Here is a 25861-nt window from a genome sequence, read left to right as displayed (position 1 = left end):
CTTACCCATGTCTGCTACAAAGAAACGACTTTTAGTTTGTCTTGGAATTTGGTAAATTATCTCACACCACTTATTTCTGTTACCAGTCGCTCAAACGTGAATTTATTAACGTGCCTATTCTGTTTATCGTGCAATTAGCTTTGTTGGTTTTGCTACGAGTATTTTGGTGGTGACTTGTTTTGTTATGAGTAGTTTGGTGAGTTCTTTTACTAAAATAATTGTTTTCATAAGTATGATTACTCAAGATTCTTTTTTCGTTATCTAGCAAAAGCTTTTGTCAGATATAAGTATTGCTAATTATGCTGCTTTGTACACTATTGGAAACATTTTATTTTTCATAAGGTATAAAGCAACTTTATAAAATTTTGAAAAATTCCACCTTTTTACAAAAATTGATATATATTTTTTATTATTTTTTAGTGTCCTCGTTTTGTCTAAAAGTATAAAAGGAGAATTAAGTAAATAAATTTTGATACAATATTGCATTGCGAAACTTAATTTTTTGATACTAAACGTTTATTTCTTTTACTTTTTGTAGGTTCTGGACGTTCGGATGATGGAAATCAAAACGAACCGGTAAGTTTCGCAACATTGTGTTGCGAAACTTAATTTTTATTGATTTTTTTTTAAGAACGTTAACTAACGTTTCCTTTCTTCTTTTTGTAGGTAACTCACAAATATCCTTTTTTTTCGAAAGTCTGCTGGTCTGTTGTTGTAATTTGCCTAACATTAGCAGCCACGTTGGTTATCGCGTTTACAGTAAGTTCTAAATGGATATGTTTATTTACTAAAACATAAATCATACATAATACAAGCTTTATTCTTTACTCTTAAACACAGGTGGAAGATGATGTTTGGTGCATTATTTTGTGCATTTTTCAAGGGATGACATTATTTTGGTATTGGTAAGTATTTGTATTTATTCAAATTTAAATATGAATTTTTGATTCCCTGTTTATTGATTTTTTCTTTATTTTTTTTTTTCAGCGGCGGTTACATACTTTTGTAAGAATCACATTAAAAATTTATTCTTTTCTTAAAAGAAAAACTAATTTATATATTTAAAAAATTTAGGGATATTTACAATAAAGCGGTAGAGACTTATAATAAGGCGCAAGTTGCTTACACTAATGCGGAGATCTGTTTTAAATATATTAATAAAATAAAATAAGTTAGGTTTACTAGTTTAAGACGCATATATTTAATATGTACTCAATCTCTTAGAGACCTGAGTTTCTTAAATAATCCTTAGTTACACAAATTATTTATATAGCGTATAGAATAGCATATATATATGTCATATTAAACCACATTAAAGACCTATCTGTTTTGATGCGAAATTTCACTAGAACATATTTCTGCTGTTATTCTACCATTATATGCATTAGATCTCTTTATTCCACCAAGTTTTACTAGGAAGAATTTATACATAAAATATAATTAAATTAAATTTTAAATACATTTAAGAATATTTAAAACATGTAAAAAAATGTATTTAAATTTTAATTTAAGTATATTTTAAGTATAATTTATAAGTATTTGGGCAAAATACAATACTTTAAAAGCATATTTTAAGAGCATTTTAGATATATTTTGGGTATATTATAAGTATATTGCAAGTTAAAATTGATACTTATTTTAAATATATTGTAAGTATAAATACTGAAGAAAAACTCTCCCTGTAGATCTCTGGTCCAGAATTTCTCATGAAAAACTGAAGTTATTTTTTGAAGAAAACGTATAGGAAAAGTTAACATAGAATGGAAGAAATATACAATACAACTGAGTTTTCATCTAAAAAAAACATGGAAAGGTTATTGGAATTACCTAAACTTTTTTACACTAAGTTTCTTCACAACTTTACTCTAAAATATATGGACAGAATCTTGTTAGAATTTATTGCACTGGCTCTTTAGCATAATATGGACAACACAAAGAAGAACTTGGCACTCTTGTTCACCAGCAGCCATACCAGGAAATGTCTTTTTAATGCTCTTAGCTTTGATATTACTATAATCTAAAAGTATGTAACGGGAGGACCAATGACAATACTTATTGTGAATTATTATTAAAGCTTCTGCAACTGTATCTGCATCCTCACTGCTTATGAAAAAATAAACACCTACATTCTAACATCTATAGGTATTACGGGTATAAAGAGTAAATAGACGCCAATCGTATCAGTTTGTTTTATGTGTTGAATTTATAAGCATCAACCATCCATGACGCTCAAGCTTTTTTAATTACTCCGGATGCACAAACACAATACCTCTGGTAGACTGTTGAGAGATGCAGTACTTTTCGACACGATATCCCTACTCTGTTAAATAAGAAATAGAATCCAAAATATCTAATTTTAAGTTTGGATTTTCAATAAGATAAGTTTCTGCAGGCTCACGAACTTTATATTTGATATTTGCTACTTCTTTGCGCTTCAGCTTGCACGCAGATTCACCAAGACCTAACTCCAATGTTGTGTATTCCTTGATGGCAGATGTGATTGTTGGAGCTGAATAATTTTTAGCCGCTTCTATTTCAACTAAACTTCTAATAGCTTTTGGCTGTTTTAATCTATCAATTTCTGATAAAGAATAAGTGTGGTTGGGGAATTTTTATATCTTTCTACTTGAACTACATTTGAAGAAGCTATCCAAAAAACTTTAATCATCGCAAAATATATGTTAGATAGCTGTATCCTGGTTATTCAGCATTTTTCATTCAGAACATTTTCTTTTTGTCAGGTACTTGACTCGCGATGCTTCATAAAATGACAGGTGAAGGTTTTTCAAATATCACCATTTGCATATTTATACAAGTTCCATTTTGTTCAAATATTTGAAACTAACGGCCACCACTTTTCGTTAAAAACCTCCATTAGAATTTCTAAAGCACAGTCTATATCAAAAAGAAGATTCCGCTTTTTGTCTGGTGTAAAGTTTGATGCTGACGTTATTATTAGAGGAGAAGAAGTTGGAAGGACAGTTGATTGTGAAGAAGAGACGGATATGGCTAGTGAAAAAATTTGAAAAAATGTTTTTTTGAAAATAAATAAATAAATAAATGCATGATGTTGTAATAATAATAACACAAATTAAACTGACATTTCTGACTAATCCTGAAATTGTATCACGTGATTTGCTTCCGCTTTAGATGACCTTTATATAAGGAAATTATGCATCTTTATGCACTAATATTATACAAAGTAAACATATGCTTAAAACGAAACTATATGTGTCAGAAAGATCGCTATAAAGCCAGAATTATGGAATTAGAATACAGATAAAATTTTAGCAAATTTATAAAGCATATGGGCTGATTTGTCTACCTTTAATTAAAATATTGATTTTATTACATTTTTATTATACAAAATACTATATAATATACAGTAAATTGGGGGTGAGTATTAAAAAACTTTTATTTAATGTTATTATACTTTAAATTGGTAAATATTTCTTTTAAATTAATATAATTCTTAGCACTTACTATATATATTAAAAATTTGTATCTCAACTTTAAACGTAAATATCTCCAGATCTAATAATCCAATCGGCAAGCTCTTTTTTTGCTCATATAGACCAGATCAAGGGCTTTCTGAAGAGCCTAAATTTATAAAAAACGGATCAGTGAATCCCAAGATATTGCATGTTAAAAGTTCATACCCAACTTTAACGTAAATATCTCTGGATCTAATGATTCAATCGGCAAGCTTTTTTTTTCGCCTATAAAGTCCAGAACAAGGGCTTTCCAACAAGCCTAAAATTATAGAAAACGGATCAGTGAATCTTGATATATTTGCGTCTAAAGATGGTAATATAAATTCTGACATAAAATAATTATTTTTATTGTTTGAAAATATCTATTATGATACCATCTTTTATATGATATTTTTATTATACTTTTATAAACATTTATAGCTACTAAGACTATATAAATTTTTATTTTACTTTATATTTTATTAAAATATACTTACTTTTTAATAATATATGTTAAAAATTCTATATATATAAGAAATAGGTTTTTTATTAGTGAAATGGATTTTTTCACACTTCTTTTACATTTAATAATTTAAGTTTCGCAAATGTAAATTTTTGTTTTAGTCAAGTGATCATCAATCAGATGATTTTTTGGTATTACAAAACAATTTTGAGTAACAAAAATTATGAAAATCAATTCAATAACTCTTTTTAATGCAGAGTAGACAAATCAGCCCATATGATAGGATTGATCACCCTATCTCAGTAATTGGTTACTGAGACTCTCATTAAGCCTGAGTATGGTAAGGTCGCAGGTTCGATTCACATGATCACAGAAATAAAAAGAATTTTACTGTGGATGTTACCACAAATAGCGTGAAGATACAGGAATTAGGTAGTTGGACTGCACTACGGTAAATTAGTGTGTACGATTAGGCCGCACATTTCAACAAAGGGTTATGGTGTCCTTCTAACGTTCCTTATGAGGTCATTGGGATGGTTAGAGTCCTGTCTGTAAGGTCACTGCTTGCATACCTTGGGGGTAATTTTCTGTCCAGGTAGTCACTCAAATAATACCGCTTGGAGTCCAATGTGGCTAGATGGTTATTATAGATGGTAAAATCCTAAGTGCAATGACTTTGTGGTAGTTTACCTTCTAATAGGTTTAGGCCAACTAGGATATTCCTAAACAGACAGGTGTACTAGGTGAAGTATGGGGTTCAACTCCCCACTAGGCGGTGTAGCCATAGATACTGAAGTAATCGCATAATATGGAGGAATAATATGGAATAAAAGATCAAACAATAGAAAGTCACATGATTGGGTAAAATTAACCGGTGTAACCATAGATATCGGACGGGATTATGTAGAATCTTAATGAAAAGGGACTGCAGATAATGAAAGAAGAAAATGATCAAAGGAATTATGAGAAAAGAATATTTCCAGTCAGGCAATGGGATGAAACAAAATAGTTTCTGGAGAGAGAAATTAAAAAGAAGATAAAACCGTTGAATTGTATTTGAAGCAAAATTTTAAGTCGTTAAAAGTCGCAGTAATTAATCAATAAACGATCGACAAAGGTGATGAAATGGAGTAATCTGGGAAAATCTGGGAAAACTAACGAAGGTACAGAGAATCAACCAATGAAATTAGGAATTTAAAATATTAACGGATTAGAAAAATATTTTGACAATAACGTCAGAGAAATCATATACCTATAGTAGGGAAGTATAAGATTTTGAATTTAATAATTAATTGGAAATTACCAAATAAGGAAATTTTAGGAAGCACAAAGTAACACGAAGGGGCGCAGTAGATCACATGATAAGCCACAAAAGATGGATCTTTACGATATAATATTTGAAAGATTATTTTATTTTAAAGAAAAGATAGCACAGCCACAAAAGATGGATCTTTACGATATAATATTTGAAAGATTATTTTATTTTAAAGAAAAGATAGCACAGCCACAAAAGATGGATCTTTACGATATAATATTTGAAAGATTACTTTATTTTAAAGAAAAGATAGCACAGCCACAAAAGATGGATTATATCTTTACGACATAACATGCGAAAGATTATTTTAAAGAAAAGATAGCATATTAAAATAGTATAACATATTAGAAAAGATAACATATAAAATAGCATATAAGATAGCGCATAAAAGATAACGTATAAAATAGTAGAAAGAAATAAGAAGTAGGAAAAGAAAGAATAAGAAAGTTGGTTTAAATAGGAGCGGAATGGGAAGTGAATTCCAGAGTCGTCAGATACGATGTAAAACTTTAAGTAAATTAGTTAATTGTGAATTTCATGAAGAATAAATAAAATACCCTTTATATGAAAATTAATTGTTTTGATTGTTTTTGTTACTATTTTCTTATGATGAAAAAGTGATTTTGTTTAATTAATTGTTAGTAAAGCGTAATGTTATTTTAAAGGTAATAGGTTCGCCCTAAACTTTATTGTAATGTTCGCTTAATTAATTTTAATTGGACAAATTCATGGTGAATTTAATGTCATAACAAGAATTATGGAATGAATAAAATATAAACTTTCGTAAAGAGAACTATCGTAAATTTGAAAGAAGAGAAAGGATGAAATATCGTGGCGAGAGCTATCGCAATTTGAAAGTTAAGTAGTAATAAAACTAAACCAAGCAAGAATATTAAGGTTTCGTGGAGAGCACATATAACAAAAGCTGGGAACTTTGTTTACCACCGGGTGGCAGACGGGGGTGACAGCGGGTACTGGGTGGCAGCTTGAATGGTAGAACACCACTGGGAATAATCTCAAACAAGCGAGTCTGTACTATCTCATGTTCTCTCTGTCTCAGTGGTCACTGTCATTGGTCAACATTGGACTACTAAGCTATAAATAGGTTCTTAAATATGAACCTTTACCTTAAGTCAAATACAAGACAAATTAACCCATATAGGGTTGATCACCCTATCTCAGTAGTTGATTACTAAGACCTTCATTAAGCCTGAGTATGGTGATGTTGCAGGTTCGATTCCCATGATCACAGAAATAAAAAGAATTTTACTGTGGACGCTACCACCAATAACGTGAAGATACAGGGATTAGGTAGTTGGACTGCATCATAGTGAATTAGTGTGTACAGTTAGGTCGCACATTTCAACAAAGGGTTATGGTGTGTTGCGTTAACGCTATGCAGGTCGTTGGGATGTTCGAGAGTCCTGTACTGTAATGTCGCTTGCTTGCATACCTTGGGGTAATTTTCTATTCAGGTGGTCACTCAAATGATACCGCTTAGGATCTAATGTGGCTAGATGGTTATTATAGATGGTAAAATCCTGGGTGCAATGACTTTGTGGTAGTTTACCTTCTAATAGGTTTAGGCCAACTAGGATATTCCTAAACAGACAGGTGTACTAGGTGAGGTATGGGGTTCAACTCCCCACTAGGCGGGTACCGGGTGGTAACTTGAGTGGTAGGGCACCATTGAGAATAATTCCAAATAAGCGAGTCTGTACTATCTTATGTTCTCTCTATCTCAGTGGTCACTATTATACCATTGGGGGATTCACAACTATACCTTGGGGCTAAGGAATCATAGGGCTGTAGTGACCTTGAGTTAAGGTTGCTTGCCGAAACCTGTTTGGCCTAATGCCGAAAGGTGAAACCTCTTATATAGTGCCGAAACGCTGAAACGCTGAAACTGCGAAACCTGTCGAAATTGCGAAACTGCCGAAACATGCCAAAGCAAACCTATATAATAGGTTTTCTCCGTAGTTCGGACGTAGTTGGATCATAAGATTTGCATATAGTTACGCTAAGTTACACCAATTAATAATATAATTTAGATGATCAAATAATCTACAGATAAAAGATTAAACTTCAATATTTTACCGTCGTCTTAGTTCTTTTAAGCTTTATCTAGTGTTAGAATTTTCATTTCTAACTCCCATATTAATATTATGATATTACACGTTTTTACAGTTTTTTTTTAAGGGGCTTATATTCATTAAAGGAAAATGCGTAACATGCATTTAATAAACCCAATTCCGTCATCTCCTTTAACACCGAACTAAAGTTTCTTTTACTTTCTTCCGTTTTCTTAATAATAATATTAATAATAAACTGTTTCAAATGACTGATCACATAGAAGATTCACCCATTAAAATGAAAAATAGAGGAGGTCGGCCACCTAATAGCATTTGGGAAGATATTAATAAAGGAGAAGCTGTTGGTTCTGGCAAATTTGCCGCCTCCTGCAAGTACTGTAAGAATACATGGTCATGCGGTGAAGTTTCAAAGCTCGAAGAGCATCTTTCAAACCATTGTCCAGATGCGCCAGTAGCAGTTGTTAGAAGGTATATGACTAAAGTAATGGAACGGCAAGATCAAGTCCAAGTCGTCAAAAAAGAAAATACTCTGAAGGTCAAAGTAACATGGATGATTACCATGATTCAACAGAGCTTAACGAACAAAGATGTACACGAATTAATCGTGCATTAGTTAAATTTTTTATTGCGTGCGGAATTGCGTTTAGAGTAGTGGAACATCCCTTTTTCATCAATTTTATAAAAGAGCTTAATGCCGGGTACAATACACCAACAAGGGAAGTATTAGTAAATCAACTACTTGAACGTGAATTAGCTCAAGTGAACTTCAAAGTTAATTCTGAGCTTGAAAAGGAAACGAATTTAACGTTAGGTTTGTTAAATTAAATAGGCTATCATACGTCATTTTTATTTAATCTTACTTACTATATAATATTAATTTATAATTTAGCCTTTGATGGTTGGACGTCTGGTACACATCGTTCAATTTGGAACTTCATTGTAATGACTCCGTCGCGTAAAGAATATCTTTATCAACTTTCTGATTTGTCTGAAAATTCGCACACTGCAGAATATCTAGTTACGGTAATTGAAAAGGTTATAGAAGGTATTGGAGAAGATCGAATATGTGCTGTAGTTTCCGATAATGCGGCCAATGTTCGTAATGCACGAAAAATTATACATGAGAATCATCCAAAGATTGAGAATGTGCGATGCGTTGCACATTCTATCAATTTAATTGCATGCGACATCGTCAAGGAGAAGTTTGGGGAACGTTTATTAAAACGTGTTAATATTTTGACAACCTTTTTTAGAAGTTCTCATCAGGCTAATGCAAAACTTGCTCAAATAATTAAAGAAAAAGGAATTAGTGGAGGAGGATTAAAATTATATTGCAAGACACGCTGGACTACTGCTAGTGAATCCGTAAATTCAGTAATAAATTTGGAATTAGCACTAGAAGAAATGGCCAGCGATCACGATAAAGTGCTAACAAATGATAAAATAAAACTGATTATTCAATCGAGAAATTTTTTTTCAAATTTACGAGTTCTTGGATTTGTTCTGGATCCTCTAAAAAAAGCGGTACTTTCATTAGAATCGAGAAGAGCTACACTTGCAGATTGTTTCCTGAGCTTGGCAAGACTTGCAGCTACATTAAAAAAGTTACCCAAATCATTAAATCCTGCATTCCGAAGTCATTGTATCAAAGTAATAAATGAAAGATTTGATGAATTCGATGATGATAAGTATATTACTTGTTTTTTTATGGATCCCAGATTTAGAAACGCGCCACTTAAAAAATGCGTCCTCATGAGAATTATCAAATGTGTAGCTTCAATCGGGAAAAATTTAGGTTTCGACCGTTACGAAGCTGAAACTTTATGTGATCAAATACAGAAATATATTAATGAGCAAGAGCCATTTGACCTAGATATCGGTTTTGCTAAAGATAATCCCGTGAATTGGTGGAAATATATTAATACCGAACCAGAACCAGATGTCCTGCCAAGAATTGCAAGTTATCTATTTGCAATATGTCCTAACTCAGCAACTTGCGAACGTGGATTTTCGACTTTAGGATGGCTATTTCATAAACGTCGCTTAAATCTTAATGTGGATAAACTAGAATCCATGTGCAAATTAATTTTGTATTGGAAATCCAATTCAAAAACTGAACTTGGATTTTATGGAATTGATCAAAAAAAGAATACTCGTCTTAGTGATGATGAGATCAATATACGTATTGCAGAAGCTTTTGCAGAAGATGACGATGAGGAATATAATGAGGAGTAAGCTTCTACTCAGAGATTAACTACAAGCGGCGAAACAATACCTGAAGACAATTGCCGTGTAGTAATCGAAAGTCTATGGATTGATCAATTTGTTAATTTATCGCATGATTCAATTACTAGTGAAATCGGCGATATTCCAAGAGATATATTGGATGATTCAGATGAAAATAATGCGGAAGATGATGAAGTTGATGATAGTGGTAATAACAAGAGACCCGGAGAAGGTGACTATGATTATGATATAGATGATGTATTAGGTATGGATGACGGTGATAATAATGACGATAATTATGATGATAATGAGGAATAATAATAATGAGAAATAATTACAATAGTTAATCCAATGAGAATTAATTCTAATATCATGTGATTTAAATAATGATACTATTTAGGAAATAAATGATGTAATTATGCAGGGCAAAATATTCGCGATCAAAGTCCAGTTAACATATAATTATGCAGGCAATGCAGGCAATTGTAATTTTATATTATATTTTAAAACATTGCAATTTAATTAAGGAATAAGGATAAGCATATTATATTTTAAAAATAGTGCAATTTAATTAAGGAATAAGGATAAGCATATTATATTTTAAAAATAGTGCAATTTAATTAAGGAATAAGGATAAGCATATTATATTAGAATCAATAAGTTTTAAGGACTTCGTTAATTAAATTTATTACATTAGATCAATAAATTTTAAGAACTGCGTTACAAAAAAAAATTTAGAACTGCGTTAATTAAATTTATTACATTAGAATCAAAACTGTGTTTATTTTGTTACAAATACTTTAATTATGTAGAATGTTATTATGTTCATCAGTTCATGTTTTAAACATTATAACGAATTTTAAAATTATTATAAATATTATGAAATTTGAATTTTTTTTTCGCAATTCAAAACCAAATTGTATTTTAATTTTCAAATTGTATTTAATTTTCAAATTTCAAGTTACAAAAAAATCATAAAAATAAAAAATGGCAGCATTAGTACCTTTTGTCCCACCGCCACCACCAGTATTCCAATGGACGATTAACGCAGCTAGGCAATTAATCGCGGAGCGGAGAAACTTACATCAGCAATTCGAAAGAATTGCAAACCGTCATCATGTAAATGCATGGACAATAATAGCAAATAGGGTGTTCGTTGCAACGGGATTTGCAGCGACACCCAGGCAATGCCAAACAAAATGGAATGCCTTCAAACGAGGTTATGAAAACCTCAGTAAAATAATAAATAATAATGATGACGACATTCCTATTATAAGCCCAAATAGTTTCGATAGAGCGTGTTTTGCTGATATGAACGATGAATTCTGGTTACAAACCGGTAATTATTATTAATTATTATTTTAAATTAATTTTATTTAGGCAATTCATTCAATTCATTAATATTTTTATTGGATTTTAGATCTGTTTAGACGAGAATATCGACGGCAGCATGCTGCGCATGATCGACGTCGATATGAATATAGATTGCGAAGGGAAAGAAGAAGGTCGCGATCTAGGTCTCGATTAAGAAGTAGATCAAGAAGTAGAGATAGAAGACGAGATAGAAGTAGAGATAGAAGACGAGATAGAAGTAGAGATAGAAGACGGGACAGAAGTAGAGATAGAAGAAAAGGTAGAAGCAGGTCCCCACATAGAAGATAAAGATATTATTAAATTTTAATTTTTATTATATTTTTAATCGTGTATTTTATTAGTTTAATATTAAATATTATAAAATAAATATTTACATACAAAAAATCATATTGTCTTTAATCTTTATTCTTATAAATTGTTTAAATGCCGAAACTCTAATTAAATCATATAGAAAGTATTGCCGAAACGCCGAAACAGTTTCGGCAAGTTACGGCAGTTTCACGATTTTGATAAGTTTCGCAGTTTCGGCATTTCTTGATGATTTTGCGAAACTAGTTTCGGCAGTTTCGCGTACGCCATTCTGCCGAAATCCTCTAGTTTCGGCAAGCAACCTTACCTTGAGTGAGCCTTAGTTCAGTTCTGAAGTGTGAATATTGGTACGGAAGGGTTTCTAGATGATTGCCATTACACCTGCACTGAAAGTCTTCCATTACTAAGACATGCCAGGGTGGCATATAAATTCGAGCTTGTCTTGCCTCTAATATGGATATAGGATGAGTAGGGGTTATAGCTAGCCAATTAGTATTCCGTTGATGGATAGGGACTATTCTGAGGTCAAACTAAAATGGCAGTTGTAGTGATAAAAAGGTTTGGCCTACTGACACCAGTTGGATGGTAGTCGTTGGTCAACATTGGACTACCAAGCTATAAATAGGTTCTTAAATATGAATCTTTACCTTAAGTCAAATACAAGACAAATCAGCCCATATAGTCATATGATTTTATAATAGGCCAATTAGAAGTTTCAGACAATTTCAGGAGTTTTGAAAAGATTTTGGAATTTTGGAAGAATTTTGGAATTTCAGAATTAGTTTCAGAAATAAAATTTTGGCCAAAATTATTTCGGAATTAGGAAATAGTTTCAGGTGGCAGCTTTAATTACGATGACATCATTGAAGATATCCAGTATAATTTGAAATGGTAACAATAAAATTGTCAAATGCACCACAGAGCTAGTCAAAATTCGCTATTAGTATTTATGACGATGTAGCAAATGGAGCAAGAGATTAGTAATGTAAGTTTAATTCATTTGCATCAAAGAGTTTTCAGAAATGCTTATGTGATTTAGGATTTGCACAGTCAAAAACTCAAGGAAGATATTAGGTATATGAAAACTACGTTCTTCAAGTTTCTTGTGACTACGCATATCAATATACTAAATTGCTTCAGTTAAGCTAACAATAAATTCCTTTTTTTGTGTGTTATTATATGATTAAGTAGACTATCCTTCACCATTATTGTAAATTCAATCAACAAGATCATTACGCAGTGTTTGCTTATGATTTCCTGATTGTGAAAATATTGCCAAATACAACTTAGATTTGCATACATTTTGCATCAAAATTGCAAAGCCGTTTTGTGATGCTGGAGTAGTTGTTGTAATATCAGTTTTGAGTTGGTAATGTATATATATTCCTACATCCTTCGTAAGTTCTATAATATTACAGTTAACTAGTTAAGACTAGTTTAAGTTGCAGGAACAGTTAGTGCCTCACTTAACTCGATACGTTCTATTTCTTCAGAATTTGTCACAGTAATATTGCATTCAAAAGATATTTCTTTATTAACAAGCTTTATAAAAAAATCTTTTAATGACATTTCATAACTAGAAAGAAAATGGATATACCAATCATGGAGTACTCGTGACCTTTTAGAGATGCAAATATTTGCAAATGGTATATTCAAGAAAAAAATGAATTCATACAAAGTTGAAGAAAATATATTTTAACGCGTTTTTTAAATTTTTCATATATGCAATTTTCTATAAGAGGTGCAGTTAAAAAAGGAAATCGAAATGATTGTTTAATTTCTAATATCATAATATATACAATATGCATATTTGCTTTATAAATTCATTTAAGAAGTATTTTTTTTTTGCCAAAGATCTTTATGACTTATATATTTAAAAATGATTCTCACGCTTAATTCATATTGTATTTATTAAATTGTTCATAAATCGTAGTATGAAAATTGAACTAAAAACTTGAATTAACTTGATATGTAAATCAATACATAATAAATACATAATACAATTTACAATATAAAATCTCAAATTTTATTGGTTTAAAATTTTTTGTTTTATAAAATTAAAATCCACACGCCCACATTAAATTGAGGCAAATTTTGATATGAGAATTGAATTTTTAACTTTATATCGTCTAATGTATATATAAAATTTGTATCACAGGTATCACTCTAGTTCTTTAGCAATATTCAAATTACAAGATGATCAATGAGAGACAGTTTAATTTATTTGATAAGCAGTCATACAGCACTTATAGTTTTATAAGAAAAATTTTAGACATGCATGTCCACTAGTAAGTATTAATCAAAAATTCTGGACATATGTATTTACAGAACTCTGGATATCACATATATAACTCACATTTGAGTTTTAGCAAATTCAATCAAAATTAGGTTAAACTCATAATTTTAGATAGAGCAAATTGATTGAAAATTAATTAATAGTCATAATTATGAATTTTAGCAAATTGTGTTAATTTTACAAAGTCATATTTTATATTTGAGCAAATTCTTTTTTAAAATTTTTTTTATTAACTTTTATAGATAATATTTTTAAAAATATAAGTTTTGGAGTTCAGGTTATATTTTGACTAAAATTAAGTATAATTCTAGCCAAAATTAAGCATAATGCAGGTCAAAACCCGTTTGATTAATTTTGCAACATTTTATTTTTTAATAATTATTTATATTTAATTTATTATCTTTATTAATTATTATTTTTATCTATAATCTACATATTTTTAATTATAAATTATAAAAATTGCCAGTTTAATTTATATTAATTATTTATTTTTTTATTGATAATAAAAAAAAAAGACTGTTAATTTCAGTAAATTAACAATTAAATTTACTAATTTACAAATAATTTGAATAAACTGAAATTATATTTTATTAAGCAAATTTAAACCTATATTATTTAGAATTTTACTATAACTCATATTTTGAGTTTTAGCAAATTAGTATAAATTTAAAATGGGATAATTTGATTTTTAGCAAATTAAGTTTATTTTAGCATAAGTAAAAAGTGCTAAATTCATGCAGATTAGTTATGAATTATATATGTAATGTCCAGAATCTTGTGTCTACTAATCATGCAGTAGTCAATTAAAAAAATATTATCACATATATTAAGGTTGCCTGCTTAAACCTCTCCAAAATTCTACGCATCGTTTTTATTGTTAATTCGGTAAGGTATTTTAACGAAATATTTGTAAAGACTTTTGTAAGTTTTTGTGGTATAGCTATTTATTGCACCATAAGATCGTATTGAGTCAATAATGTAATAAACCCATAAATGCAATTTAGGCAACTTCAAATTGGAAGGAGAAACAAATTTAAAAGCCTTAACAAACATCTGGGCCCATCTATGTATTGCATCCTAAATTTTAAACGTTAATTTAATTTATTATTTTAAACTTTCAATTTTACTAAAATTTTAACACATACTTTAAATTTCTCTAAGTTACTTTCACTAAATTTTTCATGTCTACTTAAAATATACATTTTATTCCAATATTTATACAATTTCGCAAGATCATCATTATTTACAAAATTATCTGCTTCGTTATTATTTTCATCATATAAATTATCAATAACAAATACCATAACTTTCATCAAACTTCGATATTCATTAGCAGTTAATCTTGCAATTGACTGCAGTCCATTGAAAAAAATTTTAATGCCAAGAAAACGTGAAATTGTTGCTAGATGGCGATTTACTTCTTCAACTAATTTATTACCATTAATATGTTGCAATTTTAAGATGTCGCATGTGAAGATAATTTGATAACAAAATAAATCCAAATCTAAATGATGCATTCTATTGAAAACAGTAATTAAATAGATATTTACGTTCCTTGATAATATATTAAATATTTATAATTAATATATATATGTTACATTAGGAAATTTGTTTTGGTGTAATTTAGTGTAATATTTCGAAAATGGTGTAAAATTTCAAAATATTACACTAAAAACGTAATATTACAAAAGTTTACACTCTTAAATTTGAATAATTATAGTAATTTAAGAATATCTCGCTATCTACTGATCCAATCAAGACGATCTATAGCTCATTGGAATCAGCTCATCAAGACGGATCGAATGGTAGTAAAATCGCATTTCTACAGTTGATAGAACGCTCTATAGTATGCAGTAAAGTTTGAAATTAATAGAAAGTCATCTATCAAACGTAAAGATACGATTTTACTACCATTCGATTCGTCTTGATAAGCTGATTCCAATGAGCTATAGATCGTCTTGATTGGATCAGTAGATAGCGAGATATTCTTAAATTACTATAATTATTCAAATTTAACACAGGTCAAAAAACGATCTATCTCACACATATCGGGTACCTATATATCGGTGACTAATTAGGTACATATCGGGCATTTTTACATATTAACAACATATCGGGTACCCGATTTGTCACATAATGCGCAAATTTCAAATATGGTTAAAAAAATGTAAATTACCAAGTGTCCGATATCCAAACTATTAGTCACCGATCCGTTATCTAATATATATCGGTCACCGATATTTGTACGATCTTTAAAAAAATTTGTGTGTTTATTTAATATTATCGTAGTATAGAAAACAGCTACTGATTTCTGTCTATTTGGTATTGGCTTTGTACGCTTTGTACTTTGTAAAAATGTAATACAGTGTACGAAAAAAGATAATTGCTATGGAGTGCTTGATCCAAGTATCATTTATCTTCACAACTTCATACGGAGTTTTTCCAAATCATGAATACTTATAAATAGATGATGTTTATTTACTTTTTTAGGAAATATTGAATGATAAGATTATTATATAAGCCAACTCTCAGTGATCATAGTAATACAAGAGTGCGGCCAGAGAATACCTAAACTTCAAACCCGTTATCAAAAGCATATACAAATTATTCAAATTACCGCGATTTTCTGAAATCCACTTATTGTAATTAAATTTCTCATGGCAAAAAAATAAATACGTTCCCCTTTTTTTCTTTGTAAACTATTACACTGAATTTGCAAAATGGCGTATAAGGTGTATTGTACTATTACCATATTAGGAATCTTTCCATATAGCCAGGATACCTGAAAAAAAATAAATTTTAAGGAGATATTTTTTTTACCCAAATCGTAATAAAATTGTAATACAAACTAATTCCATATAAATGACGGATTTTATTTCTCTAACATCTTTAGTTCGATCGTTACTGATAAGGGTGATTATTGGTATCTTTGATTCTAGCGATCACTTCTGATGGAAGTTTGATAACCGGAGGCGATCGATTCAGTCATATTGAATTTGGATCCTATCTTTCAATTTAATTAATCTTTAAAGAGATACGTAAGCCAAAATGCCTGCGCTGATCCCTGTCCTTTTGGAGTTTATAGGGTGACGATGAAGATCGGCTATTGCCCAAGTATACTCTTTATTGATTAATTTCTTTGAGAGACGTTTTCGTCGATGTGCTTTGTACGATAACAATGTTGCCTCTATAATTCCGGGCTGGATTAGAGGAAAAAGTCCTGATTGCACCTCACCCATTTTGTCGTCAGGCACAGTCTGAAACTTCCGTTTGTAAACTTTTATTTCCATACCAACTGCATGGGTTTAGGGTGTATTTTATTCCCTAACCCTTACCTACTTGTTAGGTTAGGTAGGTTGCATTGCACTCTGTAGCCTACCTTTTTAATGAGTTTTATGGCCACGTTTGCTCATTTAAAAATGAATTAAACAGGTTGCCATATCATTAAACACATCGCAGCCATTTGGTGATGAAGCTATAATTGTCTAATAAGGGTTCGCCCTGTCTGGCAATTTATGGTGGATTCAAATGGATCAAATTACAAACAATAATAATTTAGTCAAATGAGAATTCCAGGAAGGAACGAGGATGCTTTGTCTAATTGAAAATATTTTTTTTATTTTATTTTATTTTTTATATTTTTATTTTATTTTATTTTATTTTTTTATTTTTTATTTTTCTATTTGAGATTATTCATCGTATCCTATGTTTATTCATATCTGGTATTTTCGAATATACTTATCCTTATTATCATAGCGAGTTTTCTTAAAGCGTACCTGCTGGCACCTCATCTGACTTGGGAAGTGTCGCTGAATCTAAAGCAAGGTACCCGGTTAATCCTCAACTTTGGGTTATGAGTTATGATTTAAGCATATAGTAATTTAATTTGACTTACATACCAAAAACAAAAATTTGTGTATATTTTCATTTTAATTTTTTTGAAAAAATAATATTATCGTATTTAGCTTATTAATCTAATTTATCGTATGTTAATATAGAAAATTTTATTAATCAGTTTTTGATATCTTATTAAATACCTTATCCGTAATTAAATTGTTACTGTAATAAAGTAATCAATACCGTAACTTGTTTATTAATAAAAATAAACTGTAATCTATAGCTTTATCAAACCATGATATTTTTAATTTAATCAATCAATTTTTAAAAAAATTAAATGAAAATGTTTGAATTCTGATTTTTATTAAAGTCTGATTAGTATTTTTGACGATAAACCTATTTAGGCAAAAGTGTAATAATTGTAAAATTTATTTTTTTGATTTTTTATTTTTTGATTTAGATTTATTTTTCTTTTTTTTCCTTTTGTTGTTATTTTTGTTATTTACGACGTTATTATCAACATCATCATCGGCACCATTGTTGTCTTGAATGATGCTTTCATCAGTATCATAATCATAAACCGGGATATTTTTGGTTAAACGGTTGAATTTTTCAAGTGCTTCTCTATTCAAACACCAGCTTGGTGCGCCGGCAGGTGGCACACTAACTGTTTCTGTTTTGTCTAGAACTCTTTTACATTTTAAGTTTGGTGGTTTTTTCCTTAATAACTCTACCGTTGGATCAATACGATTATGTAATAAACGTTGAAGCTTAAATAAAGAAATTAAACTATAAATTAGTGTTTATACTTTGATAAAAAATAATAAAATATACATACAGCAGGAGATCTCCACCATCTTTCATAAATATATATCGAATTTTTTTTTGTGACTACTTCTTCTTCATCATTTTCATCATCTTCATCATCTTCGTCGGTTTCCTCCCATTCTTCGGAATGGTAGCCTGAATCTTTTAAAATTTGAACTAGATCCTTTTCAGGATATCGGCAAATGTACTTATCTTTGTTTTGTATTAGGTAATTGGCCGCGTTTGTTCTTCTTTTTTTTTCTAACAATGTTAATTATAAAGCACAATATAATTAATTTAAAAAAAAAACTAAATTTAATAGCTTCTGTTAATTAAATAATTTACATCCTGCATCCTTGAATTCTTCATTGCTCTTCTTTTGTTACGTTTTATTTGGGCTTCCCCTTGCTTTCTAATATTACTAACGCGATGGCGAGATCACCAACGTCCATATAACATCTTTAATAAATCACTATTTGAGACTTTATATTTTTTATTTACGAGTTTGTAAAGTGGTGGAAGCAACTTGGTGACTATGTTATCTTTTTGCTCAGCCCATGTGAGCTCATAGTTAATACTGTATACGTCTTTTAGCTCGGAGTCGGCTCCAAATAAACACTTCTTTCTGTAAAATAATAGATAAATGTAAATAGGATAAAAGCAGAAATAATATATAAAATAATCAAATACTTGCTTTTATCGTGTTATAAGAACTTTTAGAAAAGGAAGAAGAAGAAGAAGAGGAGGAGGAGGAGGAGGAGGAGGAGGATGATTCATCACTAGATGATACATTATCACTATTCATTGTTACGAAGTATAAAATCTTTTTGTTATTTTGTAAAATAAAAAAATCCCGTATAAAGTAGAGATTTCAGAACGCGAGAAAAGTTGTTTGTGTGCAAATTTATAATGATTTCAGAGATTTCAGGATGCAGATCAAGGGCTCAGAGGTAGCAACGCGTTTGCGCAATTCTCACCAGGTAAAAGTAACGCGCTCATAAAATTCTTGTGCAATTCTTATGTATGATAAGAATTATTAAAAGCTCGTTTCGAACGTCTTGATTACTAACTATTAAAAGTGATAGAATAAAAAATATATTTTATACATTTTAATAAAAATGAATAATAAAAAATGTAACTCTGTATCTGGATTAATAAAGAGTAATAAAAAACGTAAAGTTGAAACCTCCGAAACCTTTGTGGCTGATTTAATAAAGCCCAAAAAAAAGTATTTGTATATTTGCAATTGTGCTCGTTGCAAAGGTGCAGAAGTTGATTCTCGCACTCAAGAGAAACATACGTATGATGATAGTTTGTGGGAATCGAGATCAAAAGATTCTAGAAAAAATCAGGAAAATACCATCATCGATAAGAAAGAAAAAAACATCATCTGTTAATAATACATATATAAATACAGAAATAAAATTGAATATATCAAAAAAGCGAGAAAGAAATAATTACTCCGGTACATCTAGTCCAGATCAGGACTCTTCCCATCCTGGTCCTTCTTTCCAATATATTGAAGAAAATATAACATTATTTTCATCAAAACCTTCATGTTTTCGTATTCCAGCACCTACAATTGATGAAAATAATGATGAAATCAATTATTTTGGTGAGAATTATAATGTAGATAATATAAATGAGGGGGAAGAGAATGATGATGTAAATAATATGGATGAGGAAGAGAATGATGATGTGGATGAGGGAGAGGAGAATGATGATGTAAATAATATGGATGAGGAAGAGAATGATGATGTGAATGAAGGAGAGGAGAATGATGATGTAGATAATATGGATGAGGAAGAGAATGATGATGTGGATGAAGGAGAGGAGAATGATGATGTAGAAGATTTTTTCGCATCTCCTAAGATTGACAATGACAATGAAGAAGCATTTATAGTGGAAAGCTTAAGTGATTCTATTAATACTGAGATTATAATATGGCTATTTAAATTTCAACAAAGATTTCGATTGCCTGATATTGCACTTGAATCCTTAATAAAATTTTTTCATATAATTCTTATGCGCTTTGATAAGTTGCAATTTGAAAATTTTCCTACCTCATTATATATGGCAAAAATATGGTTAAACATTTTTCAACCGAAAATGCAATTAGCTGCATGTACCGATTGCCATAAATTGCATAATGTTAAAGATATTATTGCATATAAGGAAGAAGGAAAAGTTGCTATAATGAATTGCCCGTATAAAGAGTATCCAAATAATCCAATATCAAGTCGTAATCACCAATGCAATAATCCACTTTCCATTCTCAAAAAAAATAAAGATGCAACAATTGCGGTACCTCGCATGGTTTATCCTAAGCCAAACATTCGTCAGCAATTGAGCATTTTATATCAATGACCAGATTTTGAGAACATGTTAAAATTATCAGGGACTCAAAGAAACGAAAATAATATCTATTCAGATATTTACGATGGTAAGGTATGGAAAAATTTTCCATTTGATGGTAGTACCTTTTTTACAACAGAGACTGCCACAACCCATCTAGGTCTTCTCCTTAATCTTGATTGGTTCCAACCATTCTCCTACACGCAGCATAGTACTGGCGCTATTTATGCGTCTATTTGCAATCTTCCAAGGTCGAAAGGAATAAGCCCGAAAATATTATATATTTGGGTTTCTTACCAGGACCAAAAGAGCGGCAGGGTTGGAACGCATTAATCATTATCTAGCTCCTATTGTAGATGAGTTATTAGAACTTTGGAAGGGGTGGAAAGTACCAAAAACTCACCAATTTTCCAATGGTTTAGAAATAAAAGTTGCGTTAATTGTTGGATCATCTGATACTCCAGCTACACGAAAGTTATTTGGTCATGGATCTGCAGTAATGAAATGCTATAGGTGTGATAAACGTACCACTTATAGCGAGGAATTTAGAAAAACTCATTACGGAGGAATGCAAGACTATAATGAATGGGTAACAAAGCCTGCAGATCTTTTATTACATAGACAATATGCTCGCGAATGGTTGCAATGTAACTCAAAGTCCTCCAGAGAAGCACATTTTAAAGTACATGGTATAAGATGGACTGAAGTGCTTCGCCTACCATACATGGATCCTATACGATTTGCTGTAGTGGATCCTATGCATTGTCTTTTTCTCGGTGTTGCAAAATGGATAATCAAATCCATTTTTGTAAACCAAAAAAAATTAACTATGGAACAACTTCGTGTAGCACAAAACAGAATGGATAATATTGATTTACCTTCGACATTGGTAATTCCTCCAAAGATTGCAATCGGAAATGATGGGTTTTCTAACTTAACTGCTGATCAATGGAAGACCTTTATTATGATTTATTCTACATCTATATTATGGGATATGCTAGATGATAATGATAGAAAGATCTTAGGGGCATTTTGTTCGAGCTTGTAATCTTTTAGTAGCAAGATTTATTACAGATGATGATTTGAAGGAGGCGAAGAGAGGTTAAAAGATATGGCCTACCTTATAGAATATACATATGGACCAGAATTTATAACAAGCAATATACATCTCGCACTTCATATCCCTGATTGCTGTCGTGATTATGGTCCTATATATAGTTTTTGGCTTTTCCCGTTTGAAAGACTTAATGGATATATAGGTAAATTTACTTCAGTGTCTTTCAATTGTCTTTAGTACCTTTATTAAAAAAATTCCTGTTATTTAGGATCATATCCTAATAGTAACCGACAAATAGAACCCGAATTAATGAAAATTGTTCTTAAAAACACTTTGGTGGATTATCACTTATCATGTAAATGGACATCTGGCCTTCTAGATGAATCTCTCCATCTTCTTGTACCAAAAAAAGCTGTAGGAAGTTTAGCAATCACAGCAGAAAGGGAGGAACTGCAGCATTTTCTATTCATGAGACATAATACGTCTATGGTTTCCAAAATATATGGCACTGAACCATTACCTGGCCAAATGCTTAACCCATCATATATCAATGTCGTTATGCCTTTGGAGTTGCGAGGATTTCTATGTGAATGGTATGCAATATTATATGAAAAGGAAAAAGAAGATGTGTTAGGATTTATGGATTTGCATATGAATCAGCATGCAAGACTACAAATTGGCGCCGAAATATTTGGATCTATGATTTCTGGTCGCCATGAAAAAAATGCGAATATATTTGCAAAATGGAAAGCAGCTAATGATGATTCAGTTGACACTTATCCGGGTGAAGTCCAATATTATTTCGAGCATGCCCTTAGATTTCCAGAAGGAACGAAAACTCACCTCCTAGCATATGTCAAGTGGTATAAACCTGCACCTTCTTTTAGTATTCGGTTTAAACATAGTTTTATGGAGCCAGAAATATCAAATACCGAATTATGGAAAGCTGAATACTTTCAAGAAGGTTGTGATTCCCTGTTAGCGGTTCATAGGATATTATGTCGAGCTACAAAATTTAGAAATATTACGGTAGGAAAACAAAAATATTTGTCGATTATACCTTTGAATAGAAGATTTAACTTGTAGTATGCCACACCAAATAAAGAAAATGATGACACATTTGATTTCCATTTCAAGCTTAGTGATAATCGTGTATAATATAAGCAAGAAGATAGTATGTCTCGTGACTTTCATCAAATGAAAAATTATTAATCGCGTATTACATAAGCATAATTTTTGCTCAACGAATTCGTTTAACGCGCTCAACATTAATTCAACTTTTGAAAATTAACATTAAATCAATCCAAGATGTAAAATTAATAAAATTAATTAATTTTTTTTCGCATTAGTAAGTCGTAATAAATAAATGTTAATTTTTACGTAAGAATAATACCGGACCTAATTTACAAAATTTTTAATCACTTTTAATGGCTAATTTTTTTTTTTGTACGATGGAAAACAATGGAAGATCGACATTTTAATCACTTTTAATGGACAAGAGACGGAGTTTTACGAATTCTCTGTTTTGTGAATTTTATGATATAATATCATGAATCAACAAAATCATTTTGAAATGGTGTTACATTAAAAATTGTACTAATAATTAAAAAATGAAATGATGTAATATCATGATAATTGAATGGCATAATTAGAATTGTTACAAGAACTTTCTCGCATTTTTTTGATAATCAATACTAATTAATAATCAATACATATTTTTTTTTATAATCAATACATATTTTTTTTTATCAAATATGTTTCCAAATATTCTAAACAATTTTTTAACAAAATTTCAAACAATGTCCTCATCTTCAACTGATTCAACCACCGTCAATGATACCAATACCATCAATGTCAATACTACCTCCATTTTCGACACTATAACTTATTCTTCCGGCCGGGTGGAGTGGTCGGATGACCAAATCGCAGTTTTGATTGAGCAGCGGAGATCAAGAAACTTCGAGTACCATTATCAAATTGCAGGAAGAAGTAGAAAAAGATTCTGGAATTCCGTTGCGAATAAAGTAAATGAGAGGTGTGGAAGCAATTATTCGGGCAAACAGTGCCAAACAAAATTCAATGGATTAGTGACCAGTTATCACGTGAGTTAAATATTAATAAAAATTTGTTGTAATAGTAATTTTAATACTTATTTAACACTTAATACTTTAGGATCAATTATTAGTGATTGCAAACGATCCGAGAGGGGCAAGAAGCCGTGCTGGTGCCATTTATTTTGAAGTCATGAATACACGGTTTTGGGAAAAACCAGGTAAGAACTTTTAAATCTAACAACATTACATAATCAACAAAATGATTATATTAAAGAGGTAAATTGTTTTATTTAATATGATTTAATATGTTTCTAGACGATCAGTTTGTACAGGCTTCAATTGGTGTTAATAAAACTCAACTTCAGACGAAACAATAGAAGGAATGGTATGTAAAGTATAAAAGTTTAATCAAATTATAAATTTTTATTGATTTTCTTAATATTTTATAGCACGTGGGAGCCGGAATACTCAAAATACGAATACGAATACTCAAAATACAGAAGATCGAAATGGTAAGTACAAAATTTATTAATTTTTTTTTCTTTTTTAGTCGTAAATACAAAATTTATTAATTTCTTTTCCTTTTTTAGTCGATGATGATAATAATGAATGAGTTTTTATTTTCTATCATTTTTTCACAATTGTTTATTATCATTTATTATCATTATCATTTTATTATCATTTGTTAGCTTTTTGTTATACACCATTGATTATAATATCACTAATACACACACCACCCGATCAACCCTCAATCTATCATATCACTTATTATTGTTCACAATCGTTTATTATCGTTTATGAAAGTGGCGAGGAAAAGTTAAGGGGAGGGTATTACCAAATAAAAAAGTCTTCAAATAATGCTAAACTTAATGCGGAATATTTTTAAAATGTATAATTATTAATAATTTGAGCTCTATTAGCAACTGTAACTTTGATAAGAATTACAAGCAAAAAATATTTGTGGTAATTCTAAAATTTTGAATATCTTGTATTTTGGTACTTACGTCCCATTCAAATGTTAATACATTAGCTTTAATAGGTACGCACCATTCCGGAGCTTCAAAATCTTCCCAACAAATCTCTGTAATTATATAAAATTAGTATGATTTGATGCAAGAATCAAATAATACTTAATAATTGATACATGACTATCATCAAAATTTTCAGCGCCGCTAAAAATTAAAGCCTTTTCTATAAGATCCTTAAATGATATCCAATGCTCTTAAAAATTGTTTTCGTTATGCTAATTAATTTATTGGTCCCTTTCAATTACTGATCATCTGGCAGACTGCCATACACCAATTTTTTTGTTCGTTCGTCCAGATCGCTAAAAAAAGAAAAGGAACGTTAATTACGTTCCTCTTGAAGTCTAAAAAAAAAAAGAACGAAACATACCTTTGTTTCGTTCAAGTTCCTGGGTGTTCGGCTTGTTCGTTCGTCAGGTCGCTAAAAAAAGAAAAGGGAACGTTAATTACGTTCCCTGGAAGTAAAAACAAAGAAAAAGAACGAACTTTATTTTGGTTCGTTCGTTTAAGAGCCTGGTCGTTCAAATTACCAATCCAAAAAGCCGATATCTACAAAAAAAAGAAGTAAAAAAGAAAAAAGTTAAAAAAGATTATCATTTGGCACACAAACCATAATTGACTAGTCCGATCAGCCGATTCTTCGTTACCGTTGGTCAATAGTGTGACGATTCATGACCAATATTAACAATATTCTTCAACCGGTATTATTGATAATATTTTTACAAAAAAATATCAAAATGATATTATTGTATAAATATATATATATTATTAAAATATAAAAATTTCTTATAAAAAACCTATTTCTCCTATAGAGAAACAAACCATTTGGTTAAATATTAAGCCGAGTATTTAGTAAGTTTTTTTTTAATTATATTTAAAAAAAAAGAAATTATCTTTAATATTTTGTGTATATTTCTTATTTGGTTTTTTTTATTATTTGAAATTTTTCTCATATAATATCTATTATTTTACTGTCTACTCCAATTTTACCAACAAATCTAAGTAGTGTTGATATCTTCCAATGTTTTACATGTAAAGGTTTAAATTAGCGTAATACAATAATACGTATATATAATATTTTTTGTAAAGATTTGTATAAACTCCCAAAAATGTTTATAAATGAATTCAAAAAAATATTGGTTTTTTTTCAAATTCATCACTTCACCAAAACCAGATC

At 30.2% G+C, this 25861-nt stretch overlaps 3 protein-coding genes across 3 annotated transcripts; 2 read left to right on the top strand and 1 right to left on the bottom strand.

Annotated features, from left to right (window-relative positions):
* Positions 1-7: 7 nt before the first annotated feature.
* Positions 8-1171, top strand: OCT59_001843 (uncharacterized protein; the record flags this gene model as incomplete). The annotated part of the gene is made up of 9 exons (XM_066144115.1): positions 8-51; positions 139-196; positions 266-342; positions 421-458; positions 539-576; positions 667-759; positions 841-905; positions 988-1005; positions 1075-1171. The coding sequence occupies 9 exons, from the start codon at positions 8-10 to the stop codon at positions 1169-1171; spliced, it is 528 nt and encodes a 175-aa protein (XP_065995313.1).
* Positions 1172-5311: 4140 nt separating this feature from the next.
* Positions 5312-5542, top strand: OCT59_001842 (uncharacterized protein; the record flags this gene model as incomplete). Its single annotated transcript, XM_066144114.1, has 1 exon — positions 5312-5542. One exon carries the CDS (start codon positions 5312-5314, stop codon positions 5540-5542), a length of 231 nt encoding a protein of 76 aa, XP_065995312.1.
* An 8865-nt stretch (positions 5543-14407) lies between these two features.
* Positions 14408-15066, bottom strand: OCT59_001841 (uncharacterized protein; the record flags this gene model as incomplete). The annotated part of the gene is made up of 2 exons (XM_066144113.1): positions 14408-14626; positions 14695-15066. 2 exons carry the CDS (start codon positions 15064-15066, stop codon positions 14408-14410), a joined length of 591 nt encoding a protein of 196 aa, XP_065995311.1.
* Positions 15067-25861: the final 10795 nt, after the last annotated feature.

Source organism: Rhizophagus irregularis, chromosome 10 (genome assembly GCF_026210795.1).
Source record: "Rhizophagus irregularis chromosome 10, complete sequence".
In the NCBI taxonomy this organism is placed as follows: domain Eukaryota; kingdom Fungi; phylum Glomeromycota; class Glomeromycetes; order Glomerales; family Glomeraceae; genus Rhizophagus; species Rhizophagus irregularis.
The sequence above is the reverse complement of the archived record's forward strand: the minus strand, read 5'-3'. Positions and strand labels throughout refer to the sequence as shown.